We start from the raw sequence: 19,583 nt of genomic DNA, 5'->3' as shown, positions 1-19,583 counted from the left end.
AAACTTTTTACTTTCTACAAATGTCAAAATAGAAAATGCGGAGGGGGTATCTGAAATCGAACTGGTGGCCTCTTGGTTTGTAGTCTAACATTCCACCCCTGAGCTATGCCCCCTCCTGCTATTGTGGGGTTCAATTAATGTCTTTGACTTGTACAGTCACACCCAGATGACCTATGCGTTGCCACTTCGCAATGGAAGCTCCTAGGAGCTGCCAGGCCTACCTCAGTGAAAACTCATTGACCTTGTGCATAACAAGAGGCAGTGCCCCCTTCTCAAATACCCTGGATCTTGTGTCTTCCCTGCCTTGAGTCCTTGGTTGCGGGCAGCAGCCTGGAAAAGCACTGCCAGTGGCTGCTAGAATGGCCTTGAGAGTCAACCTCCAGTACCTGTTATGGTGGGCATGTACAAGAGAAACTGTGTGACCGAGGTGTCTATCCTAACACACTTAATGACAGAGTTAGGTCTGGCTCTCCTAGCCCATTATTCCATTCAGGGCAGATTCAGCACAACTGCAGTCTAGGACAAAAGATGATTCTTCCAACTTTTACTTCTTCAGTTAATACAAATGAAGAATGATAGAGAAGGAGCAACTCCAAGAAATAGTGAGAAGTGTGTAGCTGAGTAGATTTCCCAAAAGCATTAATAGGGCCAGTGTTACCATAGTTTCATGACCAAAAACTGTTGGTACAGAACAACCCCACTTGGCTTGCATTGTTTTTCTTAAGTGACAGGATATTTTTCTGTCATCCAGGCTGGAGTGCAGTGAAACAATCATAGCTTACTGCAGCCTCTAACTCCCGGGCTGAAGCAATACTCCCACCTCAACCTCCTAAGTAGCTGGGACCACAGGTGGGTGCCCCCATACCCAGCTAATCTTTTTTATTTTTTTGTAGAGATGAAGTCTCACTATGTTGCCCAGGCTGGTCTGAAACTCCTGGCCTCAAGTGACCCTTCTTCCTTGGCCTCCCAAAGTGCTGGGGTGACAGGCATGAGCCACTGCTTCCAGCATCCCATGTGACCTTTTCTGATGACAGACAGAGCCCCATCCCACCTAGAAAGAATACTTGGAGTAACACTTGGGTTATACCTTTTCACCTCCTCAGCTGTGCCAAGGCCCTACTTCTGCTCTTGTCACAGGAGCTGGCAAACTCTTCTTCTGTAAACGGCCTTTCCCTGCTACTGGAATTTTCTCCTTTACCCACAGGCCTTTGCCTTGTAGTCCTGGCAGCCTTCTCAGAAGGCAGTCAACGGCCAGCCACTTCTCTCTGCCGCAGGCCCAAGAGCCTGGGGAAACACTGACTTCACCGTGATTTCTATGATAATGTTAAAATCCTCTTGCTTTTCCTTTTTGGCAGTAGGGTGGACTGCCAGGGAAGATGCAAAGGATTGATGAGCCTGCAGGAGCACAGAACGCTCTGCTGGCAGGGCTGGGCAGCAGCCTGAGTCCAGGAAGGCTGGGGCTTGTTTGGATTCTGGAGGCCAGGTGTCAGTAGTACAGTGATGAACGGGCATTTCTAGGAAGAAGTCTTAGGCCCCACACATGGTGAGGAATCAGGAAGGAGACTGCCTTGCACAAAGACAGGATACAAGAAGGGCTGAGCTCTTTCAGAAGGAGTGAAGAGAAGACAGGAAAAAGAAAACCAGTCCCGAGAATCCCTAGCCACGGGCTGAGTGACTGGGGTTTAATGGGCCCTGAATTCACAGTCTTTATTGGGTCTGAAAAACTACAGGCAACTTATTTCATGTTGCAGTTGGATGTGTAGTGCTATAGGCTCCTGGCCAAATGAAAATCCTCCCCAGACTGCATCAGGAACTATGCTTCAAAGAATGCCTATCGATAGAGTTTGGACAAGTACAGTAAGCCTGGGAGAAACAGTGCAGCGTGGATACCAATGGTGTGGATTCTGAAGTCAGACAGCCTGGCTTCAAGGCCTACCCCACTAGAAGACCTTGGGCAGATTACTGCCCTTCCCTTTCTTCAACTTTGTTACTGTGAAATGTGGGTAATAAGAGTGTCTACTTGATGGATTGTTGTGTAGATTGAATGAGTTAATCTGTGTAAAGCACTGAAGACAGGACTGGCACGTAGTAACTTCTGTATACTGTTTGCTGAACAGTTAAAAAGTTCGCAGGGAAATCAGCTGACATTCATGAGAGCCAATAAACACAAGTAAGAAAATAAAACCTCATACAGCAGGAGACAGTATCTATTGCACATAACTGATGAAGTGTTTATACCCAAAATATATAAAGAATTGCACAAGACAATTAAAAATACACAACTCAGTAGAAAAATGACGAAGAGACTCGAGCAGTTACTTCATACAACTGGACATCCAAGTGACCAATAAGCCTATTAAAAGATGCTCAAACCTCATGAGTCTAGAAAGGTGCAAGTTAAACCACAGTGAACTATTGCTAGAATTGTTGCTAGGTTGGTTAAAATGAAAGAGACTGATGTTACTCAGTGATGGTATGTGGAACCATAGTAACTCTCATCCCCTGCTAGTGGTAGTGTCATTTGCTGTATCCACTTTAGCAAACCGTCTGACATTATTGGCTAAAAGTAAAAATAGAAACACCCTCTTCCTCAACAGTTATATTCCTTGATACAGACATCAGAGAATGTATATGTACATGCAAGAATGTTCATGGCAGCATTTCTTTTAATAGTCCCAAACTGGAAACAAATGTCCATGAACAGTAGGATAGGTAAATAAGTCATGGTCTAGTCATACAATGGAATCCCAAACAGAGTTTTTAAAAGGACAGAGTACCACTACAGTGGAAAAACACAGATAAATCCTATAGACATAAGATTGAGTGAAATAAAACAGTTTCAAAGGAGTAACTATGTATGATTCCAGTATATAAAATCAAGAACAGGCAAGACTAGTCCCTGGTGATAGAATAGTGTTACCTTTTCGGGAGAGAGGGTAATTGGGAAGGGGACGCAGGGGGCCTTCTGAGGTGCTAGAAATTTTCTGTATCTTGATTTGGGAGGTGGGTACATAGGTATGTATGTGTACAAATTAATTGAGCTGTACGTTGAAGATTTCTGTACCTTACTGTGAGTTGTATTTCAATTAAAAGTAAATAAAAAGGAAAACATTGATACTTTTCATTTCTGGAATGTCTTAGTTGATTTATTTAAAAAATATATTTGGTGAATTTTGATAGCCTTTTGCTCCTCAATTCAGTTTCCATTTCTCCTTTAAGAACACTTTTGTCTTGCTTTCAGTTTTCAATTGAAAGCTTTCACCATCCCACCATTAAATAAGATTTCTTTTTATGTTTTAGGTAGACACATCATGAAGATGTGTTGAATTTGATTGGATGTTTTTCTTCATCTATTTTAATGACATGATTTTTTTCCTTTAATCTGTTGTCTTAGCTTGGATTTCTTTAGAAGCAGACCCTGAAACTAGAATTTAAGAGCAAGTAGTTTATTTGGGAGATAAGTTCAGGAAACACCAGTAAGGAGTGGGAAGTCAGAGAAAGGAAAGAAGCCAATAAAAGGTGGTGTTAACCTAAATAACAGACGGAAGCTCTCTGAAAGGAAATTATATTTATTTAGGGAATGAGCATTGGCAATGGGAATACAGGTGTCACAGTAAACTATGTGTGTTTTTGAGGAGGTCATGGTAAGGGAAAGTTTTTAAAGGCAAAATGAGAAGGATTATATAAATTGTTTTGGAGAAATAATTCCTGGCTCTAGCAATCAGTAACAAGGGTGGCAACAGTCCAAGGCTGGTCAGGCTTTTGCTGGGCAGATGTCCTTGCAGAAGTATTTTTTGTGAGTGTGTAAGGTTACAATGGCCTTTGTGCAAGGTTGTGGTTTTCACAGAGTCTTTTGTGATAGTTCTTGTTATCAGGAATTCATGTATAAAAGCTCTACCTTTGTGGCCTTCCCTGGCTCCATTTGTCAGGTTTTAACACAAGTGACTCCATTTTCATTCTGACAACTTTCACAGTGGGATATTGGACAAGTTACCATTATAGGCAACTGGAGCTTAATACCGTTGGGGACTTTGTAAGATGTATAACATGCTTGAGGGTTATCCTCTCCAAAAGAACAAGGCAACTTGTGTATTTCTCCATCTACTGCTACCAGTCATCGGTAGAGGGTTGCTTTCGAAGGTTGGGTCCTAATTATTTGGTACTTTCAGCCTGTTATATGTTTGGGCAGCCTGAGAATGCCCTCAGACATAAAGTTACAGGTGCTGACAGTTGAAATTGGGGCCTGCATGCACAGAACTGATAAGTTCTGAAGGAATATCAGTGGGGCAGCAACAGCATTTGCTATATCCTATAGTGTGGTGAATTACAGTAATAGATTTTTCTAATGTTAAGTCAAGCTTACATTCTGAAATGATCTTAATTTGGTTATTATGTGTTATTTTTTATGTAATGCTGGCTTTGATTTATTAATAGTTTTGCTTATGGTTTTTAAAGTCTATTCTATATTAATATGTGAGATTGGCCTGTTTTCTTACATTGTCTTTGTTATTTTTTATAATAAGTGTAACCTCATAAAATGAGGTGGGAAAGGGACTGCTGCTTTTAGTTTTCTATTCTCCAGAAGTGTCTGTGTAAGACTTACATCATTTCTTTCTGAAGTGATTGGTATAACAAGTGTTTGGTATAACAAGTGTTTAAACTATCTGTGCCTGGAAGTTTTTTGTTACTTTTTTAATGGCAAAATGTTTCATTGTAAATACAAGTTCCTTAATTGTTCCATGATTAGTCATGATTTTTACTTCTTCTTGTGTCAATTTTGATAAAATTAAGCCAGATGTTGAGGACAAATACCACTAGTATAAGCATAAAGTAAGATTTATTTGGGAAAAGTTACAAACAATGCATCAGAATGTCTGCAACTTCCCAAACTCTCTTTATTTCAAGGAAGCATGTTCTTGAGCTGGACACAGTTAGACACACGGTAGCAAGTACTCCAGAAGAGACATTCTTTCTCTGTGTCACATCAGATATTTACAGGGAAGTTTGGAGGGAATACGTAATAGTAGAAGCTTCTTGGCAAAAGAATCAGCCTTGCTGGTAGACAGGAGAATGTGGAGCATTGCCACCAAGTGCTTATGAGGTTGGCATAATGGCACCTGTATCAGCTAAAAAATTGTATGTTTTTCCTTTGAACCAGTTTAGTACTGCTAAACTAAAGTAGATTAATGAGAAGGGAGAGAGAGCCAAGACCATCAAGCAGACAAAGAATTTCTCTCTTCATGTAAGTTTTACTTTTCTAGAAACTTTTCCATGCCATGTAAATATTACATTTCATTGGCATAAAATTGCTCATAATAATATCTTACAATCTTTTTAATTTTGGGGGAACTATAATAATGCATCCTTTTCTCTCCTGATATTGGTTATTAGTGTTACTTTGTCAGTCTTGTCTGGGTTATTACTTTTATTGTTTGTTTCAAAGAACAACTTTAGCTTCATTGACCCTCTCTCTTGTGTGTTTTCTACTTAATTAATTTGTGCTTTCATTAATTAATGTATTACTTTCTCCTTTATTTTTTCCTTGGATTCATTTTACTATTATTCATGCCTTTTGGGAGAGATGCTTAGTTTGTTCATTTTAACCTTTTCTTTCTATAATACTAGAGATGCATTCAGGCTGTAAATTGCCATCTAAGTACTCTAGAGCTGCAACTGATAAATTTTAATATCTAGTATTTTCATCATTTAGTTCAAAATATTTTATAATTCCTATTACAATTTATTCTTTGACCCATGGGTTATTTATATGTAGAATTTTTAGTTTCTAAACACAAAGATTTTCTAATATTTGTTGGATTTGTTAGTTATTTGATGTTATTAATTTCTAGCTTAATTTTATTTTTGTCAGAAAACATGCTCTTTATGATTTCAATACTTTGGAATTTGTTAAGACTCGCTTTGTGGTTCAGTATACAACTCATGTTTGTCAGTGTTCCACGTGTGCTTGGAAAAAATGCATATTCTGCATTTAAGTGCAAGATTCTTTACATGTTAAACAGGTCAGTTTTGTTAGTCATGTTGTCCAAATCGTCTGTGTCCTTTTGATACTATGTGTGCTTGTTTACAAATTCACGAGGGTTTTTAAGATCTCTCACATGAAAGATCCAGCGGAGGTTTATCCATTTCTCTTTTTCAATTTTGTTTATTTTTGCTTATTATATTTTGAGGCTATGTTATTAGGTATACCAAATTTAGAATTACTCTTTTTGGTGAATTGAACTTTCTGTCAATGCAAAATGACTCTCTTTATCCCTGGTAATGATTCAGGCCTCAAAAACTATTTTCTTTATTACTTACTATAGCTACATTATATGTAGTTGTTATAGATACAGGTATCTTTTCCTGTTCTTTTATTTTTAACATTTCTGTATCCTCTCTTGTGAACAAGATACAATTTTTTTTAATCCAGTGAATTTTTTTGTGTTTTAAGTAGGGAATTTAATGGATTATATTCCATGTTCATACTGGTAACACTTTTGATTAAATTTCCTACCTTTGTCCGGCAAGTTCTAGTTTCTTTTTATCTCCTTTACGGTCTTCTTGTGGACACTGTAGAAAGAGATCCTCACAGTTTAGAGGTGAGATTCCTACCACAGCCAAGCCTGGAATTAACTAGTAAAAATCTGCAAGAGTCCCCTGAGCGAATGGATTCCTCTGCTGAGGGGATCACCCAAAGATGGTTAATGTGTGACTGACAGAAGGTAGAACTGGGCTGTACACGAGGAAACCAGTAACCTGGTCTACTCCTGAGAGTGACCTAGACACCTTGGGCCAGGATCTGCATAGAATGAAAACATAAAGAGCTGGAGAGTACAATCATTGGCACTCTCTTTGTGTTAACCTAGGCAGGGACAAGTGTATCTGGGGACATCAGTGTTCTCAGTGCCCATTGAGAGGTGGACTCCAGAGAGGAGCGGCACCCAATTCCAGCTCCAACAAAATGACACTCCTCCTCTTCGCACTGTCCAAGTCCCTCTGCTCGGACTGCAGGCTCATCAGTGACCTGCTGTCTCCCCACACTCTGTCCTTGCGATGCATTCCCTCTGCTTTACAGAGAGAATCAAAGCTGCCATACCTCAGCTCCTCGGCTTCCCACCCTACCACGGAGACATCTCTCTTCATCTGTTCTCAGTCCCTTCCCTTCTGTCTCAGAGAAAACATTCTCCTCTTTCCTTCCAAAGCAAATCACCCCATCTGTACTCTTGTCTCTATAACTGAATTGATTGTGTTCTTTCTCAATCTCTGCTTCCCCCACCCAAAGCATGCTCAGTCTCTATCCTAAGTTAGGTTAGATTGCCCACTTTCCCTTGTAGCTACTGCTATATTTCTCTCTGGAAAAAAGAAATTTTTTATTTCTCGACTCTTCTTTCTCACATTTTCCTCAGCCTTTACATCTGATCAGTCACCAAGTCCTACATATTTTATCTTGAAAGTTTCTCTGGAATCCCTTTTTCTCCTCTGCATTCCTTTCCTTACTCTGTGTCACTGGGCAGGGTAATTAACTCTATAAGCTTCAGTTTGTTCTTCTTAAACACAGATAACATTTCTTATGACAAATATAACTTATGATAAACTGCCTAGTGTGATATTAGCACATAACAGGGGTTCCGAAAATAACACCATTTCCTGTCCTTGTCTTTTGGGAAACTCCAAATCGTTCTCTGTAGTGTCTCCAAAATGACCTCCTGAAACAAATGACCTGACCTGGTTGCTTCATTTTAGGGCACAGGACTCCTGTAGCCCACAGAACAAACTCAGAATTCAGCCGGTCACGGTGGTTCACGCCTGTAATCCCAGCACTTTGGAGGCCGAGGTGGGTAGATCACCTGAGGTCAGGAGTTCGAGACCAACCTGGCCAACATGGTGAAACCCCGTCTCTACTAAAAATATAAAAATTTGCCGTGTGTGGTGGCACAAGCCTGTGATCCCAGCTACTCGGGAGGCTGAGGCAGGAGAATCACTTGAACCCGGGAGGCGGAGGTTGCAGTGAGTTGAGAATGCACCAGTGAACTTCAGCCTGGGTGACAGAGTGAGACTCCATCTCAAAAAAAGAACGGTTGGAATTCCAAAACATCTCATACGTGCAGAGTCTTGAGTCTAGTCACCCGCTTCCAAGCCTTAGGCTGCTGTCACAGTCTTCCCACCCCTTGCTCTGCACACTCATCACACAAACACTTCCAATCTACTCCATATGCAAGCAGGCACACCTGCAAGCATGAACACATACAGGTGCACACACACCTGGGTCTTTCTTTTAGACCCAGAAAGCACTGCAACAACGTTGCATCTTTGTTCCTCTGCGTTTTCTGGCTGGCATGCCCTTCCCACACACTCACCTTCAAGACCCCACTGACGCTCACTGTCTGCAGAGCTGTCACTAAGTCCACACCCAGAGGTATCCCGGCTGTAGTCCACACTGCTTTCTATCACAGCTAATATCATTTTTTGTTGCACATCATTTTTTCTCACTAGATCGAGAGCTTCTAAGAGAGAACAGGGATGACTTGTGCTAGATTTCACTCATCTCTGTATCCTCCCACAAAGACTGGCCTCCTGATTACTAAATATTTGAGAAATTTAATTGAGGGGATTGACTGCTGACTCTGTATAGGTCAATAGCTCTCTGGAGTTTTGTTCTCACCCAGAGGGAGAAAGATGAGGGAGAGGAGGCTGCAGGGCTGCTGGCTGAGGGTTCCGTGGCCTTGGTGGAAGGGGAGTAGGCAGCAGGAAGAGAGACACATTTTCAGTGGGGTGGGTCAACCCTGCTGATGTAAGATGGCAATGTCATAGCTGTGGTTTCAACACTGAAGAAATACTAGTTATGGCTGGGCGTGGTTTCTCATGCCTGTAATCCCAGCTGTTGGGAAGCTGAGACGGGAGGATTGCTTGAGATGGCTAGGTCTAGACTAGCCTGGGAAACAGCAGGACCCCATCTCTATTAATTAAAAAATAAAAAAATGAGCTAAACATGTGGCACAGGCTTGTAGTCCTACCTACTAGGGAGATTGAGGCAGGAGGATTGCTTGAGCCCAAAAGTTTGAGGGTACAGTAAGCCGTGACCTATACCACTGCACTGTAGTTTGGGTGACAGAGTGAGACCTCTGTCTCTATAAAAAATTAAAAATTAAAAACAATTCGCTGGGCATGGTTGCTCGTGCCTGTAGTCCTAGCTATTCAGGAGGCTGAGGTGGCAGGATTGCTGGAGCCCAGGAGTTGGAGGCTGTAGTGAGCTGTGATCATGGCACTGTACTCCAGTCTGAGCTGGACCTGAGCTGAGTGTGAGACTCTTGAAAGAAGAAAAGGAGAGGTAAGGAAAAAGGAAAGGGAAGACAAGGGAGAGGAGGGGAAGGGAGGGAAGGGACTAGTCAGAAAAATACAGTCATTCACCTGTTGAGTAACATGTCAACGGCTTGGATCTAGTGCATGAGACTACAGACTAAAAAATCTGTTTCAAATCTCCATGCCGACTCCTTACTGTTTTTTTAGTGGTTTTTTTGTTTGTTTGTTTGTTTTGTTTTTGAGACAGAGTCTCCCTCTGTCAACCAGGCTGGAGGGCAGTGGCACAGTCTTGGCTCACTGCAACCTCCGCCTCCTGGGTTTGAGTGATTCTCATGCCTCAGCCTCCTAAGTAGCTGTTATTACAGGCACCCACCACCATGCCTGGCTAACTTTTGTATTTTTATTAGAGACGGGGTTTTGCCATGTTGGCCAGGCTGCTCTCAAACTCCTGGCCTCAGGTGATCTGCCTGCCTCGGCCTTCCAAAGTGCTGGGATTATAGGCATGAGCCACCAGACACAGCCAGGCATTGTTCTGTGTGCTCTAAACCCTCACCAAGAAAACCTCTGAGGTGGCACGATTATTGTCTTCCATTTGACAGATGCAGAAACTGAGGCCCAGTAGAGATTGAGTAACTTATGCGAGTTGTCACTCACCTCACACGCCCCAGCAAGCATCCAGGAGGGCCTGCCTCTTGGAATAGAAATCAGACATCCCACAGGAACTCTGAGGTTTTCCCACTGCTGCCAGATGTATGCAAGGAACACGTGATCTTCGTAATTCCAGAGCGGGGCAAACTGCTTGGCACCTCTTCAATAGGTGACATTCAATGAGTAAATGACTGTGACTCAACTGTGACTCTCCTGACAGCCTCAGCCTCCTCAGGTATTCCCCTCCAGGTTGTACTTGTCCTTGTTAGCACAGCCTCATGAGACTGAAGTCCCTACCCCTCAAACCTTAGCTTGCCAATTCTAAGAATTCAGAAATGCAGCTCTTCACTCTGTGGCTGGCTCTGGACCAAAACAAGCACCATTTCTCCTTGACCAGGAGTATGGGATGGAAGGTAGAGAGAGGGTCTGGAGGGGAGGAGCATGGAGGGAGTGGCTAGGGAGGTTGGAAGTGCTATCTACTGAGCAATTCCTGAGACCTGCTTTGAGTGCACTGTACTAATGAGGTGGGGGATTCCAAGACGAGGCAGCCTTCAGGGCATCTGGATGATTATAATGGATTGAGGAGGTAAACCCCATACAGATAGAAGGAACATCAGTGTGGCCCATGCCAATCTAAGATGTATGTGGATAAAGTTCGCTACCAAAATTAAACTTAACAGAAGGGAGAACCTGGATTTGAACCAGGGACCTCTTGCTCTACAGTCAAAAAGCTCTAGCCCTGAGCTATACCCCCATGGCACACTGAGGTTACCTAGTTAATACCTTTCATCAGTGTGGGAGCACTCAGCTTTGTAAAATTAAATGATGGCTTCCCTCCAGGACTGACTTTCTGGAAGCTGCCAGACCTGATTCACAGCTAGACACCTTCCCTCAGCTCTGCAGTTCACCAGGCCTGTCTCTGGGTGGAGCCATGAGCAGGAGAAAAGGATGGAGGCTGTCTGCAGAACTCCGAGCCATTTCCCATTGTTTTTTGGGATTAACCCAAGAGCTGGCCACTGGTGTCCAAAACAGTCCACAGACTAACCCAAGCTCCCAGCCCAGCTCCCTTTTTCCTGCAGTGAAGACAGAGTGGACGAATATGATAACTGATGATAAACTGCCTAGCATGATATTAGCACATAGTAGGGCATAGTAAGCATTAAAAAAATAACACCAGTTCCTGTTCTTGTCTTTTGGCAAACTCCAAACCAGTATCTGTAATGTCTCCTAAATGACCTCCTTAGACAAAGGACCTGACCTGGTTCTTCATTGCAGCACACAGGACTCCCTGTGGCCCACAGAACAAAGTTGGAATTCCCAATCATCTCATATGAACAGACTCTTCAGTCTAATCCCCCACCTCCAAGCCTTGGGCCACAGTCACAGAGTGGGCTGTAATTCACATGCAGCCGCAGAGCTACAGGAGTTTGGTCGTAGGGGCAGCACTGCAGAGCCTCTGTCTCCCTTGTTAGAGTAGCTGAGCCAGGCTTTTGGCCTACAAGGTTGAAGCAAGGGTGTGAGTGAGCTCTGGCGTGGGAGAAACCAATTCTCCAGGGGAAACATCTGCCCTCCATGGGAATGCTGTGTGCTGTGATGTGTCTCCCCAGGTCTGGCCACCACTCCAGTGCACCAAACTGCTGCTGTGGGAAGGAGCCAGGAGAGTGATAGCTTGGGGTACCATTCCCTGTCTGTTTCTGGGGAGCCTGCTGCAGTACTACTCTCTGGTCTGCCCTGGAAAAACCCAGAAGCATACTGCATCACAGCTTGAGAAATTACATCTATAGGGGGAGCAGGGAGCTAGATACCATGAATACCAATAATATGAGGGATACCCATGGAACTGGTGCTGGAAGAGATGAAAAGAAGTTATGCATGGAGGCAGGTTGCAGCTGGGTAGGCCTGAGCTGTAGCTTCCAGTTCCAGGGAAAATCATAGGCGGAATGGATGAAAAGAAACTGGAATGTGACCAACAGCTTCTGTGAAGAACATAACAGCTTGTATGAATAGAAAAAGTGCAGTAGGGGGCACCCAGATTTGAACTGGGGACCTCTTGATCTGCAGTCAAATGCTCTACCCCTGAGCTATACGCCCTGCTTGTCATAAGTGTCTAATAAGCACCGTTCATGTTGGTAATCACACCCAGCAGTCCTATAGCACATTGAAAGTTCCTGCTTACTTTTAGAGAGTAAGACCAGCAACTGATTTTACCACAAACTCACCCCAGAAAAGTCCATCCCCAATTCCCAAACCCTGGACCCTGCTCACGTGCCGGCACATCTCCTTGCCCTCCCTCAGTTTGTGGTGACAGGAGCAGCTGGGAGGAGTGTTTCCGTTTACTGCTGGAACAGCCTTTAGGTCTACATGTCTGATTTCTTCTTGTTACACTACAAAATAGCAGTTTGGAGACACAAATTGAGGCATGCAATACCGACATCTGAAGATCTCTCAATCTGGAATCTGTCCATTAAATCCAGTTCATGAAACAGGGAAGTTCCCAGGCCCTGACATGGATCAGAGAGTAGTCCTGGGAAGCATCATGGAGACAACATAGCATGAGGACCACACAGCTCCTCCAGGTTTTGGCCAGAAAACTCCGCTGCTAGTGTGGAAAGCTCTACCCTGAACTACACCCCCATTCTCAGTGCATGGCTATTTTAAACCTTATATATATTTTTGTTTTCATCTAAGTATCTTGTGCAACTATTTTTGAAAGTCAAATATTGCTTTTAAAGCTTATAATAAAAGAAACCTCAGTCCTTTGTATTTTCCTCTTGCCACCCAGAGGCAGCCACTCTCCACCCTTTTGGCTGTTTCTTCTAGTCTATTTGCCTCTATAATTTTAAGTAATATAAATATGTCATAATATGGTATGTCTAATTTAATCAAATTTAGACATCATTAGCTGACTTATTTTTGTAGGTGAGGATTATCACTCATGTGCCTTCTTTTCTGTTTTCCGATATACCTACTATATATCAACTTCTCAGATAAAATGCTATATATTTACTTTCTGTTCAATTTTATCTTCCATGTTTTAATTATTATGATTAGTTAATAGTGTTTATGGCCAATGTACATAATCCTAAGCTGAACTAAGAGTTCTGATGGAACTTTTTTTCCCCTCAAGTTACTGATAGCCTCACATTTTCAACTGCTTGGTTTTCTTGGAATATCTACGGTTTTCCACAACCTTTCATTGCTCCATGAAATGCCTGTCAAGTCAATTTACCACACTGTAAAAGCTGTTACATAATGAACATTTTCACTTCTTGTTTTCCAGTAGATCTCTGGCTTCCTGCTCTGTTTGTTCTGGTTGCCCTGGAAAGCCTGCTGCTCAGCCCCTGCCCCGGGACTTCCTCCACCCTCACCAGGACATTCTTTCCATCTCTTGTCTCCTGTGTGCAAGTCCCTTTCTCCTGGATTCCGTGTCTTGAATGTGTCTTAATTTACTTCCTCATTTTGGCAGAGGATGTCCTCCAGCTGTTTTCTGGGAATGGTGAGTAGAGGTGAATTTTTTAAGACCTTGCATGCCTCGAAATGTCCGTAATTCCACCTACACACTTGATTAGCAGTCTGGACAGACATAGATTTCTAGTTTCAACTCATAATCCTTCATATTGTGAAGGATTGTTTCTGTTATCTTCTGGTGTCTAGTATTGCTATAGAAAAGTCAAGTGCCATTGTGATCCTCTATCTTTTGTATATCACCTGTTTCTTTCACTCTTTAAGTTTTGAAGATCTTCCCTTTTGTCCTGGTATTCTGTAATCACACTATGATGTACTCGATGAAGATAATTTTTTATTCATTTTGTTGGGCATTTGGAGTATCTTTTCTAAGGCATAGCCAAGTCCTTTCATTACGAGTAATGTTCTTTTATAATGTCCTTTCCATCCTGTTCTCTTTCTGGGACTTTTATTAGTTTTTGTTTGTTTCGAGACAGTGTCTTGCTCACCATAAACTTGAACCTCTGACCTCAAGCAATCCTCCCACCTTAGCCTCCTGAATGGCTAGGCTTACTGACACACCCCACGATGACCAGCTGATTTTTTTTTTCTTTGTAGAAACAGGGATCTCACCATGTTGTCCAGGCTGGTCTTCAACTCTTGGCCTCAAGTGATCCTCCTACCTGGAACTCCCAAAGTGCTGGGATTATAGGTGTGAGCCACAGTGCCAAGCCTGTTAGTTGGTTTTTACACATCTTGGTTTTAACCTCTAACTTTCTTATTTTTATCTCTCTTACTATCTTTTCCTTTGTCTTTTTGTTTTATTTTACTTTCTGGGAAGCTGCCTCAGCTTTATTTTTCAAACTTTCTATTTAATTTTTTATATCTTCTATGCTTTTTTCTTAATTTCTAAGTTATCTGTTCTATAATTGACCCTTTTATGTGTCTTGTTTAACAGATGGAATATTTTCTCATATTTCTCTCAGAATATTAATTAGTTTCTTTGACGTTTTCCTCTCTTTCCAGCTAATATGCAAGTGAACCAGTGACCTGCAGTTCTGCCCACACAGGGTTAATAACCAATCAGATTCTCTCTTTTCAAGATGGTTAACATAACAGACACCAAGAAAGGGAAGAGGAGCCGACAGCAGAGGGGGAAGCTGAAAAGACGCACAAAGAATGGCCATAAAAGATATGAGTATGTTGAGTGATTAGTGATCGGAAACTACAAGTGATATGGTACAGGTGTTTGTAGAAGAACAGTAAAGCCATTGATCAGGTCAGCTATCAATGGACTCCTGCTAGAGAAGGGGTGGTCTAGGCCTGAGTCCTAAAGCTTCGTTAGTGATGTCAAAAGTCACAGTCCTTTTGAGGCTTCAAAGACCTCAGTTGTCTGATTATTTCTGTATCTCCATGCAAAGCCCATGACTCCTGTTTTATTCTCACCCCTACCTGTGATAAGCCTGAGACACTCCATGCCTTGTAATCCAGTGGCAATATCATCAGGGTGGGGGCTGGCTGGCTGCTCAGGTGGGCCCCCCAAGCAGAGTCTCAGCATAAGTACCATGTTTAGGTCTCACCTTTCTGCAATGTTTGAATTTCACCCAAAGCCACAATTTCAAAAAATGAACATTATTTCACAACTCTAGATCTTCCCAATTACAGGACTATTCACACTCCCTAATCAGGACCCCTTCCCACATCAGCACAGGCAGGGGGCTCTGCAGCAAGGCTGATGTTAGGGTGGAGGTGGCCTGCAGCCCCTGGAGTGTTTGCTGCACTGGGCCAGAGCGTCCTGTCCTCTGCCTGCCCAACAGCAGAGCCCCCTCTCCAGGGATTATTAGGTCCTGCTGGGAGGAACAAACACCAAGTCACAGTACCTTTCCCCTTCATATATGTTTTTAGGCAACCCCAGCTTTCCAGACAGTCACTTTTCCCAGTGGTCATACCTGGTCTGGAAGATTCCCCATCATCTCAGATAAAGGTAAGCACTTCCTAAGTCCCCTTCAGCAACACATGCACAAACCGCCTCTTAGAGCACGTACCTTCTGCAGAGAGACACGCCCAGAGGGTGAGCTGATTTTTAAATTACAGTAGCTCCCTAGCTACCAGAAAAGCCCAAGTGAGATCTGAGGAAGTGGTTCTAGCTTCTCTATCCACCTGCCCTCCAAGGAGCTGAAGACTTCAGGCTGAGGAGGGCCGGCTGAAATGGCCAGAAGAGGGGACTGAAAGGGAAGCAAGGTGTCCTCTTAGCAGGGGAGCAGGCCTGCTAGTAAACCAGAGCCACTCTGGGTGTGAAGAAAGAGCCGCAGGCAACAAGAGCGTGGGACTCAGCTTCCAGAGTCAGAGATACTGCTCAGCCAGCCCAGGTGCCAGTGCCAGGGTGCAGTAGCTGAGTGCAGACCAGGAGGCCTTGCTTCCAGTTCAAGCGCCCTTCATCTGGGCTTGCATTTAGTCAGCAAAGGTGGTTTTGCACTTCCCATTACTTTGACCCAGGAAGCCTGGTCCTGAATCTGTAAAGTCTATAAGTAAAACTACAGTTGACTTTGAACAACACAGGTTTGAACTGTGGGTCCACTTAACAGACAGATTGTCTTCTATCTTTGCTGCCCCCAAGACAGTAAGACCAACCCCTCCTCTTTTCTTCTTCAGCCTACTCTGTGAAGATGACAAATATTAGGACTTCTATGATGATTCACTTCACTTCTACTTATTCCATAGGAAATAAATTTTCCCTTATGATTTTCTTAATATTTTCTTTTCTCTAGCTTTATTTTAAGAATACAGTATATAACACATAGAACATACAAAATATGTGTTCATTGACTGTTTATGTTATCAGAAAGGCTTCCAGTCAACAGTAGGCTATTAGTAGTTACATTTCAGGGGAGTCAAAAGTTATATCCGCATTTCTGACTGCAAGTTGGTGGGTAGAAGTCATAGGGGAAAAAGAAGTCTGGAGAGCTGAAAAAGGACGGAGGGTAGCTCTGAGCTGCATTGCATGGAACCAAATTCTGTGTGGTGACTATAAAGCCCTTCCATCTTTAGCATCCTGTTCCCCTGCTACTCCCTGCACCACCTTCCCTGCTCCACTCCCCACGCTCCCTGTCCTCAGGCACTCCAGGACCCGCACTTGATGCTGGCCTCTGCTGAGGCTCCTTCTGCCTGCACGGCTCCTGCCTGTAGCTCTGCAAGAGCAAGGCCAGGCTTCCTACATGAGACTCCAACTTCTACACTCTTCAAAACTTGAAAAGAAATTGACTTGCACCTTAGAAAGTGGCAGTGTTTGTCTCTTAGGCTAATATTTTATGGGAGTAAGCAGATTGCAGCTACAATTATGTTATTATGGACTATTATACTCTTGTTCAGGGAGAAAAAATCTGCTAGGGATTAAGCAGAATTGGGTTCAGATCTTTGCTTTTTTTTTTTCTATGTTTAAAAAGTAATTATTATTTTTTGTTTGTTTCGGATCTTTGCTTTTAGCTGTTGTTGCTTTTAACTCCATGGAGAGACCGAATGGAGTGAGCCCAGCAGGGCATGCTGGGCAAGAGAGGTCCCCCGAGTCCCAAATAAGAATTTCAACTAGTATAAAACGAGGCAGCGAACCCACACGTGGAAGTCTGATACCGCTTGCAGAAGGGAATTGAATAGATGTCTCCCTATTGGTAAGGATGTGGTTTTATTGACTTGAAATAACAAAGCCCGCAAGCAACAACTGATCATCCGCGGGATGCTGCCACAAGGAATAATTGAGCACTCATTCAGACACAGGGGAAACCACTGCCTCTTTCAGTCTTTCTCCCAGAGTCCAACAGTCAGTGTTACAGCATTTCACCTTGTTCACCTCCCTGAGAAGACGTTGCAGCTCACTCACCCCAGTGGGCACTGGGAGCCTCTGCTCAGGTGGGAAACAGATGCCCCCCACATGCACATCTGGTGTTTATGAAGCAGATACTGGGGCTTCATAAACACACAAGGGGCAGGGAAGTAGCCCCAGGGCATAGTGTGGGGCCTCCTGACTGAAAGTAGCTTGCAAACCCCTGCCTATAACAGCCACTTCCTGGCAGTCATTGTGCCACTTAGGAGCCCTCCTCACCGCTCTTCCTTTAGTTCCTTCACTCTGTATAGACCCTGCCAGAGCAGCTCAGGGTGGAGCAGCTGCAGCCATGGGACCTGCTCCAGGCAAGGCCCTATGCTACACAGTCCCTGGGGGTGAGGATTCCAGAGGAGTCAATTCCCTACCCGCCCTTCCAGGGGATGGCCGAGATGAGCGTTCCCACAGGGAAAGTGAAAGTTGCAAGGCTGTTGCGGAAACACCAGGGGTTCCATCTAGGTCTTGCTGCTCATCTCACAGAAAGCCAGTCACTGAGACAAGTATTGTCAGGGAAGAAGGCTTTATCCAGGTGCTACAGACAGGGTGAACAGGAGATCAGTCTCAAATCCATCGTCATCAACTGACTAAAATTAGGGGTTTATATAGCAGGGAAGAAATGTAACTACATGTGGGAAAACAGGGATTAACGAGGGGCAAGGAAGAGGAGTTGGCCAACAGGCAGCAGGTGGTCACCTGGGGAATCATGATGGGTGAGGGGTCTGGCTTCTCACTTTCCAGATGTGGGGATCTGGTAAATTTCAGTTTCTTGATACCGTCTGGGAGGATTGCTGGCTGGTTTCCTGAGAAAGGAATTCAGATGACATAAAAGTAAATTTCTCCTTGTGTTTCAAGACTGAGAGGGTCAATTTCTAGGTTTATTCAAGAGAAACCATAAACATCAGTTCTATGGGACAATTGGGCCCATTTCAAGGCTCTGAGGATAAGGGTTAATGAGGGGACAGAGTCGCCTGGAGAAGTTCACTGGGGCCTACAAGAAACTAGAGAGGCTTCCTGGCAAAGCTCTATGCTGTCTAGCCTCTCTTCTCTCCTTGCAGGAAGATTCCAGTATAATAGACCCAAGGTGAAAAGGCTTTTGTTCAATAAGTAGAAAACTGAAGGGGGGTGGGAAGCACATGGATTTGAACCAGAGACCGCTTGGCCTGCAGGCAAATGCTGTACCTTCAGTTGCACCCCTCACTTGTTACAGCTGTTTCTGATAAGCACTTGTGCAGCCCCATCAGCACCTCGATTTCTTCTTGGTGAGTCCATGGGAACAGCCCCACTGCCAACAACCCATTCCTGCTCTCCTCTTTCCTCTAAACCCCAACCTCCTCCTACCTGGCAGTCCACAGGCCTACAGCTTCTCCTCAGTGGGAAAGACATCAGCTTGGAAAACCACTTGGAAAGCCAACGTTATCCTAGAAAAGCTTTTTAAATGACCCAGCAGGACAAGTCTCCGGATGGCCTTGGCCAACCCGGTGCTTCCCTCTTTTCTTGGTTGTAGTTCTCAGAATAACTAGAGAATGTACTGGGAGTGTTGTCCTGAGATAAGGAGGAACTGTCCTAAACCTGGACTCTGTTCCCATCACACCTAGAACAGGATGTCCTGCAACGCTTTAGCCCAATGATCCAAATTGCCCTTGGGGTATAAAACTTGACAGCAGAGGGTGTTCAGGGTCCCTCAGCTGCAGTGTGAAGTGGGACACACAGGTGAGACTCCATCTGCCCTGGGCAGGTTCCTGAGCCTTGGGGGACCAGTTCACCCTACATCCCAGGCTTCTGTTGTCCCTTGCCTGCCTGTAAGGAATAAAGTTGCTTTGCTTAACTTGCTGTGTGAGTGTTCTGCATCACTGGACTCGAGCAAGTGGTACAAACTGCAGATTAATAACTGGTACGTGGTGAATCTGCTTCCTAAGTGTTTGCTGAATTTTGCGGCCCAGGAGATCATCTGGTGTTTCTGTGATGTGGAAAGATTAAATGAAAGAAAAATCAAACTTCTCACACCTAACAAATCAGAATCTCAAGGTGGGACCCAAGGCATCTGTATACTTGACCACCCTCCCAGGTCATTCTGGTTCTCAGACATGTTTGGCAACTTTGATTTTAGTCTATACTTGCATGTTATATGCCTGAAAGAAAAAACAAAGACTAAAGGCCTGCCTGAGTTCACACATCACATTAATAACAAGATCATAGCTAGAACCACATTCCTAGTTTTTGGGGCTTTCCATTGCCGCAGCCCAAAGGATGACTAGATTCCTTTCCATCTCTTCTCCCTCCACTTCCTTCCCAGGAACCTCCCCTCAACCTGCCATAG

General features: G+C 43.8%; 1 protein-coding gene across 1 annotated transcript in view; it reads left to right on the top strand.

Moving 5' to 3' along the window:
- LOC103786425 (zinc finger protein 746) overlaps positions 1–19,091 on the top strand; it is a 134,864-nt gene extending 115,773 nt beyond the window's left edge. The window contains 4 exon segments of the mRNA XM_063606137.1: positions 13,229–13,444; positions 14,419–14,590; positions 15,298–15,376; positions 16,876–19,091. Coding sequence (XP_063462207.1) covers positions 13,229–13,444; positions 14,419–14,441 — 239 coding nt within the window. The 3' untranslated portion in view covers positions 14,442–14,590; positions 15,298–15,376; positions 16,876–19,091.
- The last annotated feature ends 492 nt before the right edge of the window (positions 19,092–19,583 follow it).

Source organism: Pan paniscus, chromosome 6, assembly GCF_029289425.2.
Source record: "Pan paniscus chromosome 6, NHGRI_mPanPan1-v2.0_pri, whole genome shotgun sequence".
Classification (NCBI taxonomy): domain Eukaryota; kingdom Metazoa; phylum Chordata; class Mammalia; order Primates; family Hominidae; genus Pan; species Pan paniscus.
Note: the sequence above shows the minus strand (reverse complement) of the source record. Positions and strands in the feature narration are given on the sequence as shown.